At 51.8% G+C, this 13,842-nt stretch overlaps 3 protein-coding genes and 1 long non-coding RNA gene across 10 annotated transcripts in view; 1 reads left to right on the top strand and 3 right to left on the bottom strand.

Moving 5' to 3' along the window:
* LOC102936186 (butyrophilin-like protein 2) overlaps positions 1–13,842 on the top strand; it is a 1,677,894-nt gene that overhangs the window by 482,985 nt on the left and 1,181,067 nt on the right.
* LOC114020220 (butyrophilin subfamily 1 member A1) overlaps positions 1–13,842 on the bottom strand; it is a 1,361,724-nt gene that overhangs the window by 391,060 nt on the left and 956,822 nt on the right.
* LOC122462894 overlaps positions 1–13,842 on the bottom strand; it is a 43,042-nt gene that overhangs the window by 24,163 nt on the left and 5,037 nt on the right. The gene's annotated exons all lie outside the window — the stretch shown is intronic.
* On the bottom strand, positions 182–6,535 carry LOC102932184 (zinc finger protein 239). 7 transcript variants are annotated; one of them, XM_043528163.1, is made up of 4 exons: positions 3,854–6,501; positions 3,198–3,324; positions 2,483–2,596; positions 182–2,166 (listed from the first exon to the last, which is right to left on the bottom strand). In XM_043528163.1, exons 2-4 carry the CDS (start codon positions 3,322–3,324, stop codon positions 860–862), a joined length of 1,548 nt encoding a protein of 515 aa, XP_043384098.1. In that variant the 5' UTR covers positions 3,854–6,501; the 3' UTR covers positions 182–859. The 7 variants fall into 7 exon arrangements, with proteins under 7 accessions (XP_043384098.1, XP_043384096.1, XP_043384099.1 ...); XM_043528161.1 differs by having other exon boundaries at positions 3,198–3,990; positions 4,720–6,501; XM_043528164.1 differs by having other exon boundaries at positions 4,720–6,501.

Here is a 13,842-nt window from a genome sequence, read left to right as displayed (position 1 = left end):
TCCCTTAAAGCAACCCCGCCTTGGGCTCCCTCCCAGACAGCCCACTTCAACATGATGGGGATTACTAAAAATCTTATTCATCACATTAAAAAGTTCCACCAATCCCAAAGGATCCTATACATTATCCACCAAGTTAAGGAATATTTCAGTTCTTACCCAAATACACGCTTACAGCCAATTCTTATTAACTCAACTAAGATTTATTAAAAGAAGAAAAGAGAGAGTGTGCTGGTGAAAAGATCATTATACACAGAGACATGCATAGAGTCCTTAGCTCAGTTTCATTGTACAGCTGATGCTTTAGAATTGCAAAGCGTCCTTTACAGAATCATTTCATCAAGTTCTAGTCCAATTTCAATGTCAGGGCAGTCCAGATAGGACTGGAGATCTCCGTCTTCTGACTCACACTCCCCTCGGTATAAAGGTTAGGCAGATCAGAAAAGAAAGGATCATTTTTGCAGCGTCATGACAGCACACAGTCCTTGGCTGAACAATAGGCTTTTGAAGTAACCTTCTATTTCCTAAAGATCACTGGTAATTAATTACATGGATTATCATAAGGTGATTCTCCATAAAGCAGTTCATAGACAGTTTACGACAAACTTTCAGGAGACAAACAATGACATTATTACAAGCAAGTTTTATCTAAATGTTAATATTCCCTTTTGATCTCTGAATACAGCCCTAGACAGGAACCGTTTATTTCCATTGTTAACCACTAACAAGATATAGCTAAACAAAGACTACTTCAGTTACCATCTTCTTCCATGTCTTTAACAATACACGTTTACCTTTCGAAGCTCTAGTTTACCTAACGAGGACACACTTTTCAAACATGTCTCTAAAGGCTGAATCTAGGTCAATTACATGCAATTTCCTTAACACCTTCTGTCCCTGTGACAGAGAATTTTAGATCCTGTGTGGATTCTCTCATGTTTAATGCGGTGTGATCTCTGTGTGAAATTTCCTCACAGTCCAAGCACTTGTGGGGTCTCTCTCCTGTGTGGATTGACTCATGTCTAACAAGGTTTGACCTCCATATGAAACCTTTTCCACAGTCTGAGCACTTGTGGGGTCTCTCTCCTGTGTGGATTCTCTGATGTTTAAGAAGGTCTGACCCCCATGTGAAACTTTTCCCACAGTCTAAACACTTATGGGGTCTCTCCCCTGTGTGGATTCTCTGATGATTAACAAGGACTGACCTCCGTGTGAAACTTTTCCCACAGTGTAAACACTTATGGGGTCTCTCTCCTGTGTGGGTTCTCTGATGTTTAACAAGGTCTGACCTCCATATGAAAGTTTTTCCACAGACTAAACACTTATGGGGTCTCTCTCCTGTGTGGAATGCGTGATGTTTAAAAAGAGCTGACCGCCGACTAAAACTTTTCCCACAGTCCAAGCACTTGTGAGGTCTCTCTCCTGTGTGGATTCTCTGATGTTTAAGAAGGTCTGATCTCTGAATGAAACTTTTCCCACAGTTCAAGCACTTATGTGGTCTCTCCCCTGTGTGGGTTCTCTGATGAATAACAAGGACTGACCTCCGACTGAAACTTTTCCCACACTCCACACACTTATGGGGTCTCTCTCCTGTGTGGATTGCCTGATGATTAAAAAGATCTGACCTCTGTTTGAAACTTTTCCCACAGTCAAAGCACTTATGGGGTCTCTCTCCTGTGTGGCTTAACTGATGTCTAATTAGTTCTGACTTCCAAATGAAACATTTCCCGCAGTCAAGGCATTGAGAGGGTTTCTCTCTTCTGTGGCTTCTCCCATGGTTATTCAGGGCTGAGCGATTATTGAAGCTTTCCCCACAGTCCAAGCACTGAAGTGGTTTCTCTCCAGTATGGATTGTCTGATGTGATCTCAGAATGAATCTTTCCCCATAACCGAGGCATACATAGCGTATGTCTTCTTTGGAATTTGTCTGCTGGGTTGTGGGATCCTTGTCCCCTCCCCCACATTTAATAGATTCATCCACTTTCTTCCTTGGGTGGTTTCCCTGAAGCATCTCTGACCTGTGCCAATTTTCCCAGGCTTCTCTCTGTTCCCAGCACTGGGAAAAATTCCCTTCAGCTCTTCCCACAAAGGTCCCCTGGGATTCCACTTCCCCAAGAACTTCCTGATGGTGATTCCCCTCCACGCTCTCACTCACTCGCTCAGCACCTGCTTAGAGAGAGAGAAAATCCAGACAGGAGTCATTGTGCTGGGGAGAAAAAGAAATAACACCGAGGGAAAACCCAACACAAAGACTGAGCAATTGGATTCTGCCTCCACTTCCCACCCAAACACTCACAGGGAAGGAGAGATGGGAAGGAAACTCCTGCAGCTAACAAGACGGGTGGAGAGCAGTGAGCAATGTCTGCTCACTACAGCCCTGCTCTGGAAGAGGTGAGGAAGAACTGAGGGCACTTACTGATACCACACTTTTGGGATTCTCAACTTTTTCCTTCATTCCCCAGATGGTTTCTTTGTCAGTTCTCACCTGTGCAGGCCCCTCTCAGGCTCTCTCTTTCCTCGCAGGCCTGGAGATCTGGGACCCACGGCTCTTCCCCTCGTTCCAGGCGGGCGATCAGCTCAGGTTTGGGAATGGGAAATCCTGCGCAGGGGGTGAAATCAGACCAGATCAGGGTGCATAGAGGATTGAGAGCGCATCTGTCACAAAGGACATTCTGTGAGCGGAACCTGTCCCTGTGCTCTGCTGGGGAACGTGGAACCCAAGAGGACGGGAACATGGTCGCTGAGCCCCCTTGGGAGAGGCAGACATCTCGGGAGGTGAGGGGAATTTTTACACCCTCACTAGGAGTTCCTAGGATCTGAACAGTCTAGGGGCCTTGGTGACATACACAGCTCTGGTGTTAAATCCATGCCTCTTTGTAAGCCTTCCCAATGGCTGGAGCTATTCCCAAGAAGGCAGGTAAATAAGGATTGTGTATGTGAATGGGAATCAATACAGACAGGACAATGAATGAATTCTGCCTCTTTGAAAGCTGGAGGGGTGGGGATGAGCTAGCATGTCCATTAAGTTTTGACACCGTGTCTCACTGGAGAGGGCACAGAGATGCAAGTCTCTCTCACATGGCAGCCGTGCATTATGGAACCCGTTCGCCTCTGATCTAACTGACGATGGAAGAACCTGACCAGAGTCAGACATGCAGACTACACGGCCTCTAATAACCAAAGGGACGGGAATCCCTTACCCAGCGAGGTCACCGTCTCATAGTTCTCCTGCATGACGTCCCTGTAGAGGGCTCTCTGAGCGGGGTCCAGCAGAGCCCCCTGCCCCCGGGTGAAATACACAGCCACCTCCTCGAAGGTCACCGGCATCTGGAACAACAAGAGTCCCCCACTCAGCATCTGCTGCCCCAGCCACAGTCTCGCTAGCCACAGGAAATGGGGGAAAACTCAAAGCTCTGGGAGGGCCAGAGTAGCAGAAACTGACTCCTATTGTTCAGAGCAGCCAGGAGGCTTCAGGGGGTTGGGAGAAGGTGAGAGCTCCTTGTCCGCCCCAGCACACGGAGCAGGGCAGCGTCTTCTCATTTCCCACACGCCTGCCAGCCACAGGCTGATATGGGAAGCGGAGATCTGAGCCGGAGGCAGGGACAGGAATCCCGACAGCTTCCCTTCGTATTTCACAGCAGGCTCTGGCCAGTGGGTTCAGGCTCCAACACTGGGAGTCTGGAAAATGTTCCCAGCCCTGCCCAGGGGGTTATATCCTGTTTGAGAAATGGGGGAATGTCCCCTCTCCCCTCCCTTGCCACCAATGGGCCTACTCAGAAAATCAGCAGGTTTATCACACCCTGTCTCCTCCCTGCCTCTCCCTCCCCCCACCCAACAACTCCCTGAAATCCCCTACCTGAGCTGGCTATGTGGACGTGATTCCTCAGCCTGTCGGGGTGATGCGGGAGCTTACAGAAGGGGCTGGAGTCCATGTCACCCCCTGATTTCCCCCAGGCTCTTTAGACCCTCCCAGTAACAGCATCCCTGAGCCAACTGCTAGAAAAAGAGCAGAATCAAAGGGGCCACTTTGGCAGATTTCCCCCCATTGCAGTGTAAACCCCTCTCCCCCTTAGCCATAGCCGGAGCCCTCTGGTGGCAACACCTGAAGAATGAGCTGCCCTCGACTCCCCCAGCAGCCCCCAGGGACAGGCAGGCGGAGGCTGATCCCATTGGCCCGCACTCCCCCCTGCCAGAGCGAGCAGTGACTCCGGTCTGACTCCGGTGTGGGTGAAATCTAAAACCTGTCTGGAAATCAGACCAAGACCTAGGGGAGCCCTGAACACTCAAGAATCAGAGCCCCAAAGATCATGAGTTTGTCTCTTTTAAAAAAAAATCCAATGTAAACTGGGAGCAGTGTGTGTGCGGGAAGGGAGGGGGTTGCCTGTGGATATTTGCCTTGTAACTAGGCTCTGCCAGGGAAATGTCACTTGGAGAGAAAGCATTGTCTGTTACCCCTGTCGTACATGGGGATGGTCATGTCGGTGTCTGTGAGTGTGATGCTCACAAAGGTGTGAGGCAGAGTCTGGCAGGTGTAACAAAAATATACTAAGCTCACTTCACACATTGTCATGCTGTGTCTCAGCACAGGGCTGATCTTGCTCCAAAGCATCCAGAAGTAGGGAGGGGCGGTTACCAGACATGCTCTGTATTTGTTTCCAAAGCTGCATCGGATGTTTTCACCAGGTACATGCCACCTGGCCCGGCCGCTCCCTCTTTATTCACCTGAGAGCTGAGGCCATCAGAGCATGGACAGGAGACAGGTGTTTAGGACAGTCACCATCTCCATGCTCTGGAACGGCTCTGAATGAAGCCAGGCAGGACTCTGGTGCAGTGTCTACCCCTCAGGGCACACTCTCACCAGGACAAGAGACCAAAGGAGTCTTTATAGTTCTCTCCCATGGGACAAGAGTGCCGCCATTTGGGCTATGTTCCTTACAAAGGGGATCACCGAGCAGCCAGGCCAACAGTCTCCATGCTCACAGCAGGATCTGCCATGACACTATCCTGCCTTCGCCCTCCTGCTCACGAAGCATGTCCTGTCCTTTGCAGGAGGCAGCAGAGGAGCGAGATCACCTTACACATTTCCACCTCAACCCAGCTACTGACATTCTGTCGGACCAAAGCTGTGAAATATCCTAATGGCGTTTCTACTCAAGGCAACAGTCAGGGAAGATGAGATGAGCGCCCCACTGTTTCGCTCCTTCTCTTTAGGCTTGAAACATCGCATGTGGGTTACACCTGGACTATCCAAAACTTAAAAATGTTCAAGAAGTGATCAAAGACCTGAAGATTTATAGTGTTTGGGGGAAGGTCTCCTGTCCTGACTGCCACTGTCTAAATTAAGGCCACCTGACTTCTGAACGAGAGCGTCCACACAGGGGTTTAAAGCTCTGGAATTCATGTGGATTAACTTCACACCTTTAACATCAGATCACCGGACAAGCCCTGAAGAAGTAAAGGGAAGGGAAAGAGAGAAATAGGTGAGAGGGGCTGTGTGTGGAGGGGGGTCTCTTCTAATTCCTTTAGTTTTAAATGTTTTGATTTCTGTTCCATGACGCCCGCATAACTGGGTGCAGACATTCAGAGGCAGCGCCTGGCACAGGAGCAGAAGCAGGAGACACACACTCAGTATCAGAGTTTTCAGCCCATGAACAATAACGGGTCATTTAACATCGGAGTCAGCAGCTTAGTCTGTGTCTATAAGAAAGTGGGTGTTTTTCCCATGGGGTAACTCACCTGCATTAGCTAGCCCGCCGCAAAAACAGAGCAGAGGCAAAGTACCTTAATCTCACCACTCACCAAAAGGTAAACAAGGTGAGGTCACCATGGTGTTCCCCAGCCTGACCAATGCCAAGGAGAAACTATTAATATTTCCTGTGATGATTTGCCATTAAAAATAGGAATACCAGGGCACCGTGACGTCCCTCCGCACAACGCTAATGAAGTTTAGGATGAAGCGCTCAGAGTAAGAAGAATATTTTTTTAAAGAACGAATGTAAAGGAGTGAAACTGCCCAGACTGGATTCCAAGGGGAGTGAAACTCAGGGGGACAGGGACAGGGGCTAGGACACACGGATGAAGCGGTGGGCGGCTTTACACAGACACAGGAACTGAGACCCGGCTTCTTTTAAAGGCTCAAAGCAGGTGTGACAGTGAGATCTGGGGGAGGGGAGGGGGGTGTCTGTCAATAGTTCACTGGATCAAGTCCCCTCTAGCACCTCAGTAACATCTTATACAGGAGGGGAGAGGGGCCCTGTCCGGGCACTGCGATGAACTGGGAAATGGGAGCTAAAATCCTAGGAAAGGGGGAAGGAAAAGCCCCATCCCCACCCCCATTTTTGCAACCACTGCAGCTGGCTCAATCTATCTGGGGGGAATTTTTATTCCCTCTGCTCACCTCATTCCTGGGTTTCCCCCTCCGCCCTGCCTGCCAGGGCCTGTGCCAGGGCTCCCCCCCAGCACACACCGGGGGCTGGCGGCAGCTTTCCCGGGCCCGGGGCAGGGAATCGCAGCCAGCTCCGCGGGGAGCAGCCCGGGGCCAAACCCGCCCCCTGCAGCCCGGGGGTGACGGGGGGGGCGGGTCTCTCTTACCTTCCCTCCGAGCGGGGCCCCCCGGGGCAGGGGCCGGGCCGGGAAGGGGCCCTGGCCGGGCTGGGGGCTCTGCCCTGGGAGAGGCTCCGGGGGAGCAGCAGCGGGCAGGGCCCGGCTGGAGGTTCCCCTCTCCCGGCTGCAGCCCGGGCTCCGGGCTCCCAGCACCAGCCGCCGGGGCGCGGGGATCTCGCCGGGAGCCTGGGAGCCGGAGTCCCCGCAGCGGCTGCGAGTCACTTCCTGCGGCCGGGCCTGAGCCCCGCGATCCTCCCCCCAGAGCCGCCCCCCAGCTCCTCCTGGGTCCTAGCGATCAATGAACCCTTCTGCAGCATCTCTGTGCCCGGCTCCTGTTACACTCACAGGCTCTAAGGTCAGAAGGGCCCGTCGTGAGCATCTAGCCCAGGGGTTTTCCCAAACAAAGTTTTGGTGGCCTCAGAGTGAGGCCAGCAACTGTCGCTGGTGGCCGCTCTGACACTTTTCCCTAAAATATTTAATTAACTTTAGGGAAAACCAGTAAACATGCACAGAGGTAAGCGGGGAAATGGTCCCTTTACTGTGGGGAACTTTCCTAACTTAAACATCCCCTGGGTGGAATCGAACAGCAGAAGGATCTGAGTCCTTGCTCCTTCTTCCCTCACCCAGAGCCTGCCTCACCTTGGGGGCTCCCCTTCCACTCTCCTGTGTGGCAAAGTCCTTATAACCCCGACAAGGTTGGGCCCAGGCTTCCTGAGGGGCTCGGCCCCCAACCTTGGTGTGACCACTCAGGACGCGGGCTGGAGCATCCCCACTCCAGGGTACTTCCTCCGCTCTGGACGCTTCCCTGACCTGCTCCCTGACCATTGTCTATACTCCAGAACAAATGCAATTTACTAAACAGCAGCTAATAAAAAAAAAATCACTAAACAATGAGAAAGGAGAAAGGAAATACTTAGCCCCACTCTGATGGCACGGGGGCAGTTCACAGTCCGTCCCTCCCATGTCCCAGGCCTCCTGCCCAGGCCCTGGCTGTGCTGCAGGGATGCCGCGGGTCAGACACATGCTCTGGCGGTGGCCACACTCCCTCAGGCTCTAGGTGACAGGATCTTTCTTCCCAGTGTCCCCGGAAAGGTGCAAATCCAGAGGACAAACAAAAAGCATCCAAATTTGGTAATCTCTGTAACTGATTGGGGGGAGGGGGGCAGGGGGTTGGACTCGTGATCTTTGAGCACTTCTGGCTGCTGATCTAGTTCTGTCCCTGCCCTCCCCCTGGGTTCCACGGGGTGCAGGCCGTGGACTGGAACACCCCGGGGCGGGGAGGGGGGGGGGAAATGTCAGTATGACGGGGATGGCTTCATCAGCTTCCACGTCTAGCCTCGGGCCTCTTACCCCTGTCTGTGTCCCAACTCCCACCCTCCCAGAGCCATGGCCCTGCTCCCGGCCCCACGTCAAAGGGGTGGGGGGCACAGACAGGGACAAGGGGGGCACCACACCCCTACTCTAAAAATCATTCCACTGGGCCCAGAGCAATTCCAGCTGTTCTGCCTGTGCTCTGCCGGGCTAAACCCGTCACGGCGGCAGCTGGGATGCTGGGCAGATGCCCATGTTGTGAACTCCTTAACGTGTTACCAGTAGAATTGTAATAGGTGAAAGGGTTACTTTTTACATGCTATTTTCATCCCTAATCTGGATACCTGCCTTGTAACTTCTGAGCCCTTAGGTGGAAGCCTCCACAAACCCCCAAAGCTTCCTTAACTATTTGCAGTAAAAGAATTCTCCTTTGGCTGCTGGGTGGGGCAGCCCCTACCCCTCTCCTGCCCCGTGGGGTGGGAGAGCTGCCCTTGTATTTCGCCCTCTCCTTCTCCCTGACCCCCACCCTCTTTCCCTCCCTTCCCCAGCCTGTCTGCTCTTGCTCTCAAAGCCTCCCCTCCCCATGTCCCTCCTTTCCTTCTCAGTGACCCCCTCACTGATAGTTTTCCTCTATTGCAGCCCTGTTCCCATCTGGCCCCTAAGTCTTCCCTGATTCCCCTGCATCACCCCATCCCCCCTTCAGCCATTCCCTGCCTCCTGCATCTGCCCCAGACCCATCCCTCATCCCCCTAAATCCCACCTTATCTACACCCTCTTCAGCCCCCTTTCAGCTCCCCCCTTCCCCCCTCCCCCCGCCAGGTGTGGCTGTCCCAGCCCCCAGTGCAGCATGGGTTGGCCTCCCTCTGCTCCTCACACAGATGGGAAACCTCCCTGTAGGAATATGCTACCTGCACCAGTTGCTGATGTGTGAATGGTTCTTAAGCAATTGCTATTGTGTAAAACCTGCTCTCTGAGGGAGCAGATGAGGACAGAGAGCAGTTTGTCCCCTGCACTCTTCTCTTGTCCCCTGCACTCGTGGCAGGACTAGTATTACCTGGACAATTCCTGGCAGGTGTTTGTCAGGTGCATGACCCCCCGACCAGTCAACTTTTACCCCCTGCTCAGACCCTGGCTGCCCCCTCCTCCCATTTGCCCCCTTTGCCCCTTTTTAGCCCCTGTAAAAAGCACTCAGCACAATCCTACGCTTAGTAAGGGCAGGGTGAAGGGCAGTGGCTTCAGCAGATCTTACTGAGCATGCTCAGTTCACCATAAGGCGCACATTCCTGCAGGGAGCAGTTGTCTGTACTGCACCAGTGGGAGAGTTAATTAATCCACCCCAATGGGCGACAGCAGCTACGTCTGTGGGGGAAGCTCCAAAAATAAATAAATGCCAATGGACTCTCCTTCTGCAGGAGGCAGGCAAATGGGAAATGCCAGCCAGAGGGGATTTCCCTGGCACATAAGATTTCCAGCTCTCCTGGACCAGACGCCATTGCCACAAACGGCGTCCGGTCCAGGAGAGTTGGGAACCCTACTGGCAGGTGAAAAATTTTCCCCACACACCCTAGAAGAGGCTAAAAAGCTGAAGAATGATCAGCTCTGGTCTGAGCATGGGCAGCAGGTATAACAGGCCAGGGGAAGGGATATTAAGCAATGGTGGTTGAAGCATGAAGGGACAGAGGAATCTTTAGCGCATCTGGCATGTAAATATCTTGTGACTCCGGCTGCAACAGTGTCATCGAATTGCCTCTTCTCACTTGCAGCATTACCTCCTGCAAATGGAAACAAACTTGTTTGTCGAAGCCAGGGGTGAGCAAACTTTTGGGCCCCACGGGCGACATCGGGGCTGTGAAACTGTATGGAGGGCCAGGTAGGGAAGGTTGTGCCTCCCCAAACAGCCTGGTCCCCACCCCCTATCCACTCCCTCCCACTTCCCGACCCCTGACTGCCCCCCTCAGAATCTCCAACCCATCCAACCCCCCCGGCCCCTTGTCCCCTGACTGCCCTGACCCCTATCCACACCCCTGCCCCTTGACAGGCTCCCCAGGACTCCCACACCTATCCAAACACTCCCTGTCCCCTGACTGCCCTGATGCATATCCACCCGCACCTAACCACCCCCCCGGACCCCACCCCCTATCCTTCCCCTGCTCCCCCTCCCCTGACGGCCCCATCCAACCGCTTCCTGCTCCCTGTCCCCTAACGGCCCCCTGGGATCCCCTGCCCCTTATCCAACCCCTCCCTGGCTCCACAGCCAGGAGCTCAGGGGCTAGGCAATCGCCAAGCGGCTGAGTTTACAAGCAGCAAAGGGAGCAGGAGGGGGCGGGGTGTGGGGGGAACATCTGGAGGCTCTGAAACTGTTCTGTGAAGAGGATCAAACCCCCACCTGTGTGATCTGCAGAGAGTCCCGGGCTCACCGCGCTCACACGGTGGTTCCTATTCAGGAGACTACCCAGGAGTACAAGGTAGGGAATTGCAGTCAGATTTAAAGGGTTAACTTTTGGGTTTTAATTACAGGCTAATTTCCCTGAAAGTTCCCTCTCACAGATGTAACTGCAGCATTCAGCTCTGCAAAACCTCCACTATTTGGGAGATGTCATGACAAAATAAATGATCTGGCAGTGTGGCAACAAAGGCAAAAAATGAAGTCTTCAAAGATATCTGATGTGGGAAAATTATTGGAGATGCTGCATGCTTTTCAAACCCAGCTTCCACTGGTGAAATAAGGGAACATTTTACTGAGTGGAAGCTGTTAACACCAGTGACGTTTAAATCACATGAACTGAGGCCCAATCTGTGAGAGTGCTGCCTTCACATTGCAGGAGAGAAAGGTACAAGTTGGTTTGTTTAATAGAATTTATTATTACTTCTATTTCCATCACAAGAGCCCTTACAGACCACACATGAGATCTGAGCCCTGCACAAAACCCAGCCAGGGACAGTCCCTGCCCTGAGCAGGTTACAGCCTAACTAGGGTGGGAGGGAAACTGAGGCACAGAGAAGAGCAATTACTGGCCCAGGATCACCAGCACAGACGGGACTCGAACCCAAAACTCCCGAGTCCCACTCCACTGTGCTAAGCATTACACCCTGCTGCCACCTCAACATCAACCTCCCATGAAGAAGTGTGTCTATCGGGAGGGAAAGAAAACTTGATAAAGGCCCCAGGCCCAGCAGGGAGATGAGGTTTCCCACTGGGATTGTGAATTCCTGTGCTGTTCCATGAGGGGTTAAGCTCTGACGCCGGTCTGCATGAGAGGAGATCACTGGGCTAATCACTGTGTGGGACCCCGAGCACCTTGAGTCCACCCATAACAGGACTCCAGACAGCGCAGATCCATGCCAAGTCCCACTGGGATTACACTGGATTGTAGCCAAACTAACCCGAGGCTGGAGCTGACCGGTGCCAGTCTGACCTGTTCTGTGGTGTACGTGGGCAAGGCCCAGCCAGAGTGGTTCCGTGAGTCCCACCAGGCAGCCTTTTGAAATCTCCCAGCTAGAGAGCTGCAGGGCAGGTGCTCCAGAGCCGAGTAGCCTCCATAGCTGCAGGAGACCAGCCCCTCTGAGAACCAGGCCCCAGGTGCCTAAAGGTCAGCACCCAAAATCTAGACCCTAAATTAAAGGCCAATTGTTACACATGGATCCAGCCCATCACTGGGCTCTGGTCCCGTATGGCAGCTAGTCTGGGCCAAATGGGCTGTAAAGAAGGAGAAAGCCCCTCCCCCATGGTGAGGGATCCCTCCAGCACAGAAGCCCCTGGTGCCTCCTCCCCAGCAGCTGCAGGCACAAGGTGGGTTCCTGAGAGGGCTGGGAATGGGGTGGGGGTGGTGGCGGCGGGTGGAAGAGGGAGGGGAGTGGAGCAGGGACAGAGGGACGTGGACAGTGTAAAGCTGGGCCTCGCATTCTCTGCTCCCTTGCCAAGACACACGGAGGCCATTGTAACAGGGAGGTAGCTCTGGCTGGCTTCAGAACTTCCTCAGCCTGGGCCAAGGTCTGCACCGGCCCCCGCAGCCACTGAACAGAGTCACAGATGGCAGGAGCGGACGGGGTGTGTGGGGAACACCAGGAGTTTCCGAAACTTCTGTGAAGAGCATCAAACTTCGATCTGTCTGGTTTGCCATCTGTCCTGGGCTCACAGAGCTCACAGGGTGGTTCCCAGAGGAGACTGCCCAGGAGTACAAGGGAGGGAATTGCTGTCAAGTTTAATGGGTATTAACTTTGGATTTTAATTACAGGCTAATTTCACTGAAAGTTACCTGGCACAGGCAGGAGGCATCATTTAGCTCTGTAAACCCTTCATGGTATGGGAGATGCTGTAACAAAATAGCTGATTTGACAGAGTGACAACTGAGGCAAGTCTTTAACGATACCTGATGTGGGAAAATGTCCTCTGAGATTCTGATGGGGATTCCTGAAAATCTTCATCATATAAAGAATTCTACCAAACCCAAAGGATCAGACATGTTACCCACCAAGTTAATGAATACTTCAGTTCTTACCCAAATACACGCTTACAGCCCATTCTTGTTAACTAAACTAGGATTTATTAAAAAGAGAAAAGACAGTATTGGCTAAAAGATCATTAGACGTACAAACGCGAATAGAGTCCTTAGGTCAGTTTCACCATAGAGATGGTGCTTCAGAATTGAGAAAAGTGTTTTTCAGAATCATTTCATACGGTTCTAGTCCAATATCCAAATGTTCAATATCAGGGCAGTCCAGATGGGGACTGGAGATCTCAGTCTTACGACTCGAACTCCCCCTGAAGAAAGCTTAAGAAGATCTGAGATAAAAGGATCAGGTCCCAAGAATTTATATAGACCTTTTTGCAGCCTCTCGACAGCAGGCAGTCCTTGGGTGAACAATAGGTTCTGGAAGTAACCTCCTATTTCCCAAACATCACAGGTAATAAAACTACATGGATTAACAAAAGGTAATTATCTATAAAGCAGTTCATAGACAGTTTACTACAAACTTTAAAGAGAGAGATATATACACAATGACATTATTACACCCAAGTTTCATCTAAATGTTTATATTTCCTTTTAACTTCTGAATTAACAAAATACAGTCCTAGACAGGAACCCTTTGGTTACACCGTTAATCTGTAACAAGATATAGCTAAACATAGACTAAATTACTATCTTCTACTATTACTATGGCTAATGTAGTGCCAATCTTTAAAAAAGGGAAGAAGGAGGATCCTGGGAACTACAGGCCAGTCAGCCTCACCTCAGTCCCTGGAAAAATCATGGAGCAGGTCCTCAAGGAATCAACTCTGAAGCACTTAGACGAGAGGAAAGTGATCAGGAACAGTCAGCATGGATTCACCAAGGGAAAGTCATGCCTGACTAATCTAATTGCCTTCTATGATGAGATAACTGGTTCTGTGGATGAAGGGAAAGCAGTGGACGTGTTGTTCCTTGACTTTAGCAAAGCTTTTGACACGGTCTCCCACAGTATTCTTGCCAGCAAGTTAAAGAAGTATGGGCTGGATGGATGCACTACAAGGTGGGTAGAAAGTTGGCTAGATTGTCGGGCTCAATGGGTAGTGATCAATGGCTCCATGTCTAGTTGGCAGCCGGTATCTAGCGGAGTGCCCCAAGGGTCGGTCCTGGGGCCAGTTTTGTTCAATATCTTCATAAACGATCTGGAGGATGGTGTGGATTGCACCCACAGCAAATTTGCGGATGACACTAAACTGGGAGGAGAGGTAGATACGCTGGAGGGTAGGGATAGGATACAGAGAGACCTAGACAAATTGGAGGATTGGGCCAAAAGAAACCTGATGAGGTTCAACAAGGACAAGTGCAGAGTCCTGCACTTAGGACGGAAGAATCCAATGCACCGCGACAGACTAGGGACCAAATGGCTAGGCAGCAGTTCTGCGGAAAAGGACCTAGGGGTGACAGTGGACAAGAAGCTGGATAT

Source organism: Chelonia mydas, chromosome 14, assembly GCF_015237465.2.
Source record: "Chelonia mydas isolate rCheMyd1 chromosome 14, rCheMyd1.pri.v2, whole genome shotgun sequence".
Classification (NCBI taxonomy): domain Eukaryota; kingdom Metazoa; phylum Chordata; order Testudines; family Cheloniidae; genus Chelonia; species Chelonia mydas.
The sequence above is the reverse complement of the archived record's forward strand: the minus strand, read 5'-3'. Positions and strand labels throughout refer to the sequence as shown.